Source organism: Daucus carota, chromosome 5 (assembly GCF_001625215.2).
Source record: "Daucus carota subsp. sativus chromosome 5, DH1 v3.0, whole genome shotgun sequence".
In the NCBI taxonomy this organism is placed as follows: domain Eukaryota; kingdom Viridiplantae; phylum Streptophyta; class Magnoliopsida; order Apiales; family Apiaceae; genus Daucus; species Daucus carota.
This window is the reverse complement of record NC_030385.2, coordinates 31,183,922-31,190,879: the sequence shown is the minus strand read 5'-3', so window position 1 is coordinate 31,190,879 and position 6,958 is coordinate 31,183,922. Positions and strand designations below refer to the sequence as shown.

General features: G+C 33.2%; 1 protein-coding gene across 1 annotated transcript; it reads right to left on the bottom strand.

Annotated features, from left to right (window-relative positions):
* Positions 1–1,203: 1,203 nt before the first annotated feature.
* Positions 1,204–3,661, bottom strand: LOC108219736 (large ribosomal subunit protein uL30w). Its single transcript, XM_017393240.2, has 7 exons — positions 3,521–3,661; positions 2,983–3,156; positions 2,787–2,884; positions 2,646–2,703; positions 1,927–2,006; positions 1,737–1,839; positions 1,204–1,654 (listed from the first exon to the last, which is right to left on the bottom strand). Exons 2-7 carry the CDS (start codon positions 3,151–3,153, stop codon positions 1,439–1,441), a joined length of 726 nt encoding a protein of 241 aa, XP_017248729.1. The 5' UTR covers positions 3,154–3,156; positions 3,521–3,661; the 3' UTR covers positions 1,204–1,438.
* Positions 3,662–6,958: the final 3,297 nt, after the last annotated feature.

The window sequence follows — 6,958 nt, the reverse complement described above, 5'->3', positions numbered from 1 at the left end:
CTCCAATGCAATGCTATATATGGTTCTAAAATAGAAAAATGCTATACTTAGTTCCATATTTAGAATCAAGTATAGATTGTGTTATAATTATCACATAAGCATGCAAGTGACAAAATGCATTAATAAAGTAATAGTGACAAATATATTTATGTACTTTAAGATTATGTAATTAGAATATACCTTTATTTGGATATGTTTGGTGCTATTTTGCATCTACCATTGGACCATAAGTTCTATTTTAACATCAAAAACTATTTTTTGATTTCAAATTATAACAATGACTACATCTGTTTTAACATCACCATTGGACTTGCTCTAACATCTTTTTTATAAGCCTGAAACAACTTATCAATCACCGAGCACGGAAACAACTCGGAAAAAGCTGTTGAACCTCTGATTACAGAAGAAGTCAGAAACCGCAACACCTTCACCGCTAACTCTTGACTGATATAGCCGATCCCAACATAGATCACCTCCAGAAGAATTGGCAATGTGTTAAAATTGTGAAGATTAATGAACTTAACCATCGCATATTGTCACCAATCTCGCAAAAAGTCACGTGGTTGTTCTTTTGTATTCAACAACATATTATTGTACAAGATAAGATCACTCATCGGGTCAGGACTCGGGCCGTCGAGATGCATTTTGCCATCCACAATAAACTCCAAGTCAATATAAAAACCCGCACAATAAACTTGAAGGTCAATATAAAACCCATTGAAGACACCAACAAGAAGCTACATGTACTCAAAGTCTCAAACACATCTATGCTCCTACTCATCAAGAAGTTTTTAAGACCACGGAGAACTAAGCAAACAGACCGATTTTCGATCAAACAAGAAATCATATTCATTTCGTACCTTTGCTCAATGAGAAAATAGATCCAGGTTGCTATGCCTGGGAACTTCCCTTCAAAATAGAATTCAGATATGATCTCCTCCAATTGAACTGCCATCAGAGTAACATATTCTACCAAAAACCTCATGAAGCCTAGACCCTAAACCAACCAGAAAGCTACTTTCTGTATAGGACTTGAAATGATCCAAACAACCAGCATCCCTTCTGACTAGCTCTGATGCCCATTTTGATTTGTTAATGGTAGATTGGTATTATCCTATTAGGTATTAATTAAGGAACAAGTCTCACATTTCGATTTCAAATTAGTAAAATTATTTAAGTAAACTGGGATCAGGAGACCATAGATTTAAAGAAACATAAATTAATAAAGATACATTTGAGCATACTTGTCAAATATGGCATTCAACAAAATATTCAGAACACAAACAATATCCAAGTTCTCGAGAAAATTTCAATAACTGCTGCAAAACATCAGGGTAATTTCCGTCTAACCTCAAAACAAGCTCAAGTACAATGTCAGAGTACAAATAAACAGAGCATTCATATTATAACTAATGAACATGGGGATACTATGGTGAACCTAGTTCATCCTTCTAATAAGCTCATTAACGAAATCCTCACGATTTCCAGCATCACCACCTTCAACATAGTGGTTCCTCTTCTTTTTAAGACCACCTAATGGTGCCTTGAGCTGGAATGGCCACAAGAAATTGTTGGCTTCCTTAAAGTGAGGCCCGACTGTCATGATTTCGTGGATCAAATCTTCAACACAGATGATGCCAAACTTGCCTAAAGCCTGTAAAATAAAGCATGGTCCTAAAATTTATATTTGCATATAATGTAAACTAAAAGCAGATAACTATAAAAAACCAACAAACCTGCTCGACAATAGAATTGTCTGTCAATGCAATCCTTTGGCCTTTAAGTTTACCATGGCCCCTTTTGTAAATCAATTCCTTCACACTTTTCAGGTTAGGGTATCTGCACAATTTAACACGTTACTGATAAGTGAACTGCAGAGTAGAGGACTTCAGATCATATCTTTATTCACATGGAATTTCTACATACCCATATGTCACATATGGCTCCACTCGTCGCAACATGTTTAGTGTGGCTTTGTTCACTTTCAAAAATACACCATTAAATATCTGGAAATGGCACAGATTATCAAACACAGTACAACAACGTTAAGAAAAAATAGAACTGCAAAAACGGAAAAACAAATTGCAACAGCCAAAAATAAGACACCAGGCCATCTAAACATTAATCATGGCCTCATAAGCAATACAAGTTCTAAAATCTAAGCCTCATAACAAGTCTTTCAACCAATCAATCACTAAGCAACAGTTACTATTGGTTACACCATGTGATTTCATTTTATCATGTCTTTTCCAGATGATTTATGTTCTATATGTGGAACTAGAAAACCTATACACCAAAAAGCATTCAAAAAGTACTTGACCACTACTCCAAAATACATATATTGAAATGTTGTAATACTTGTTTAGCTATTTAGGTATGTAGAGGGAATGATCTGTAATATTTTGGATATGTTAAGCTTGAAATGATGTAAATGATAAATTTTTATGTGCAGACATTATAGAAATACATGTAGCCCTCTGCAGGAAAATACATCTTTCTTAAAAACATCTCAATTTAATTTGATAATGCCAGACAATTGAAACTACTGACCATAAACATAATACGCAGTCAGGAGCATATAAATATAATGTGCTTGTCCAACCACAATTTCATTATAGTCGATGGCGAGGAAACAACCACATTACCTGCCTCAGTCGAAGAAGTTGGAGGATCTTCTTGGTCTTTGGGTCAATAGCATTAATACTGGAAATGGAAATACAAATGTAAGAAACCAACATTTTAAACCCATTTTAATGTTCAATAAACATAATCTGCAGACTACATACCCACGAATCCTGATGATAAACAAGAGCTTGGCCTCTGGACTAACATAGAATCCACCCTTAAGACGTGCCTCACGCTTCAGGCGGATCAACTCCTTTTGCTATAAAAAATAATATAATAAACACACCATATCAGGCAATTAGATCATCGTACAAGCATTACAAAGAACAAGTACAATACAATAGCCATAGTTTATACCTGCTCATCATACTCCTTAGCATACAACTTAGCACGGTTAAAGATCAACTTCCTATTCTCGGCATTCTTCTTCTTAGTTGCTTCGAGTTGTTGCTTCTTTGCAAGAGCCCACTCTTCACTTCTCTTCTGCTTCTTCAAAAATGACTCGGGAACCACAGCACCTTCACCCATTTTCTACAACACAAATCCCACAATCACTTGCACTTCGAGAAAATCATAAACTACACCCCTAATTATCAAAAACTACATACGAGCTACGACTACAATTTCTAGGTTATAAAATCAAAATAAAAACATTACTCTTGCAAAAATCAATATATCAACTAACACTAGCTCTCCATAGCATCATCATTTCATAAATATCAAAATTAAACATCAAATCTCAGCAATTACAATTATATAACAAAACACACAAAAATAGATTAAATTTTAGGAAGAGGTGTAAAATTAAACAGCTAGTGAGTGTAATAAACATCATATGTAAACGATTAGAAAGATCTGAAAGCAAGATGAAAAGGATTGGATAGATAATACGGACCTTGGTTCTGCAATGCTCTGGAGGCCAACGGCGAAATATGTGAGCTTCAGGGTTTTATAACATAGATTCAACGAAAACCCTAGTTTTAAAGATATGAATGGGCTTGGCCTTGGGCTTAGATGATGTTTCTATAAAATTCCGATATGTCATTTTGAGCCCTGTTTGATCGGCTCAAGCCAAGCCCACGTTAGCTTTAAATTAAATTGCAATCTTATATTGCGAGCTTTTATAATTTAAAACTTATCTCGGGTCAAATCTACATTTATAATTATAAACTAGTTGAGAATTCATAAACTAGTTGAGAACACGCGCGTTGCGGCGCCCTATAAAAATTATATTAATAATTCAAAATTAATATTTGTAAAATGTAATAATTTTGTGGCTGTCTATAAAAAGTATATCAGTGATTAAAAATTAACATTTGTAGGATAAAATAAATTTTATTTATAAAAATCTTGATGTAATATCAATATTAATATATAAAATTGCAAAATTGGACTATAATTCATGGTGGAAAAATGAAAATAAATTTTTACACGTAATTAACAATTTAAAACACGACGAATCTTAATTTTATTTGTGTTTTTTTTAAAAGTAATCATGTTCTTACATTGTCATCTTCCTCCAATTTTTTGGATTGATTGTGCACAAAAACATCTAACTTAAATCCGTGAGATAGCGGTCTATAACTACCCTTGCTTGTAACAACCTTTATTTTTTAATATTGTATGAACAATCTTCGCTTAAAGGTTGCTTGAACTTGAACGGAGCAAACAGATAATGCATGAATAATATTTTCCTGCGTACAAAGTAAATCATATAAAAATTAACAACAACAGACATGTCCGATGAACAAAACAAATATTATAAAATAAACACCAACAAACATACATCACTAGTAGTTAATTTATTGATATCATCCATCAATATCATATCAATATCACGTCTAGACTATATTTTTCTCCCGTATTTGGATTTATCGACTCCCACGTACAATACCGTATAAACAGCCTTCACTTATCGTTGCAGAAGAACGGCACCACCGAGCTAGAAATCAAGCAAGAGAACGATCACTAGAGAGAGGTAGGGTTGTGGTATTGAGAGAGAGTAGGTCGTGTTTAGATGATCCAAAACCCTACAACCCATAGCGGTATATAAGTGAAGAAAGACTTGTGTGCTACTCTTTCCCATAATTAAATAATCTAAAATAAAATCTGATTAAAACTTTCAAGCTGCTATATTCCATAAATAATCTGAAACAAAATCAGATTCTGAGCTACTATATTCCATAAATAATCTGAAATATAATTAGATTCTGAAACTTGCTTCTAATATATCCGAAACTAAAAAAAGTAGTTCTAATTTTTGATATTTTTTCATCCAAAAATTCCAGAAATTTAGAATAAAACAACAGAGCTATCTGAGAGGCGCCACCTAGACGCCCCTCGCTTCTCCTTTATATAAGGATATTGATTTACAAATTTATAGATATTATAAGTTAAACATGAATTTTGAAAATTTTATTTTCATTACATTTCAATGAACTTAATCAACGCCAGCTATTTCACATATGTTTTTGTCGATGACAACTTCGTTTTTATAAGACAACAACTCAAAGTGCTGATAATGTTCTTCAGATGCTAAGGATTTTTGAAAAAGTCTCGGGACAACAAATTAACCTGGACAAGTCATCTGTAATTTTTAGCAAAAATATCAACGTGAAAGCGAAATTTAGCTTATTATGATATCTCCAATTTCAAGAAGCGGGGGATCAAAACTTGTATCTAGGTTTACCAAGCACCATAAATATAAATAAGTCTGCTATGTTTGGGTACATTAAGAATAATCTACAGGAGAGAATTCAAGCGTGGGCTAAGAGAACTCTATCAAATGAAGGAAAAGAAACTCTTCTTAGAATAGTAGCTCAGTCATTCCTTAATTATGTAATGAGTGTCTTTCTCATAGTGACCTTTTTGTTCATTCTCATAGTGAAGCACTAAACAATGCAACAGGTTCATCATTAATTAATATAAACGGCAACCAATAGGATCAAGACCTTATTCAGGACATCTTTGAGTAAAAAACACCAACTTGATATTGTCAATACCTGTTAACATCAAGAGAAAGATGCATGGTACTGAAAATACGAGAAGACATGACATTATTCAGTTAAGAGCGCTTACAAATCTTTATGGGATGAGAAAGAAAAATATCATACTACAAATAATTTTGGGTTCTAGAGGCAACTATGAAACTTAGTGATCCTTCCAAAGGAGAAACATTTTGCGTGGAGAGCTATAAATAAAACATGCCCACTAAAGACAATTTTTGATGCAAAAGAGTTGATGTCAATACAAGATGCCCAATACGTCAAAAAAGTGATGAATTAGTTTTGCATACATTAGTTATGTGTTCTTTTGCTGACACTTGTTGGGGCATCTCAGGACTATCATGTGTGATAAACGAGTTCATCTCTTTTAAGGAATGGATTCAGTTGGTATTCCAGTAGTGTAGAATAAAAGAGATTCAAGGTATTGTCATGATTTATTGGATGCTTTGGAGAAATCAAAATTATATAGTGTGGAATCAACATAGCATGAAAGTAATAGAGGTAGCAGAGTCAGCAGCATATGTCATTAACCAATAAAGAAATGTTCAAGACAAGTTTTTTGACAATTTTATGGGATATATGATTCGGGATGATGGTCACGATCCTCGAATTCGTCTGTCTTCTGGGTTATTGACAATTACCAACGAGTGATATAGTCAAGGCAAATTCTGATGCTACAATCTTTGAGCATTTTAATTGTTATAGCCATGTTTTTGTCGTCATGGATCATTATAGACAACTAATCGAGGCACGGTCACGATGTATGCAAGGTAATGTATCACAAGAACTTGCAGAAACGACAGGAATTCAGGAAACCTTAAGCTGAAATGCTGAATCAAGGAATGTAGATTAGCAATGTAAATGTAGAGGCTGATTATCTACATGTGGTGCAAGCCATCAGATCTTCAATTGTCAGCCTATCATATTTAAGTAGAATGGTTGGAGAGTGTAGACTTTATTAATAAGGTTAAATGCAAAGAATGTGCTTATTCAATTTGTGAAACGGTTAGTGAATAGAGTATCCCATTGTATAGACAGATATAATTGTTCAATAGTCGACTGTATTTGATGAGTGGCATACTGGAAGATGTTCATTTGGATTTTCATAATGTACTTGTGAACGATATGAAAAATTAATAAAAAAATTTCACATTGTGGCAAAAAAATAAGTTCAAAAACCCAAATAAAAATGAGTACAAAGTTTATATATTAGTAGTAATTAAATATATATATAATAAATAATTAAATATATTTTGAGTTATCACTATATTTTACTGGTTTGTGGTGAAAGTAACATTTAACAAAAGAGTTTTTTTTTTTTTCCTTTT

What these genes read in the sequence shown, in the direction of transcription:
- LOC108219736 (XM_017393240.2), bottom strand. Translation starts at nt 3,153, where the DNA reads ATGGGTGAAGGTGCTGTGGTTCCCGAGTCATTTTTGAAGAAGCAGAAG. An exon ending in TTTATCATCAGGATTCGTGG is followed by an intron (nt 2,704 to 2,786) that starts GTATGTAGTCTG and finishes TTCCATTTCCAG; the next exon opens with TATTAATGCTATTGACCCAA. An exon ending in GAGCCATATGTGACATATGG is followed by an intron (nt 1,840 to 1,926) that starts GTATGTAGAAAT and finishes TAAATTGTGCAG; the next exon opens with ATACCCTAACCTGAAAAGTG.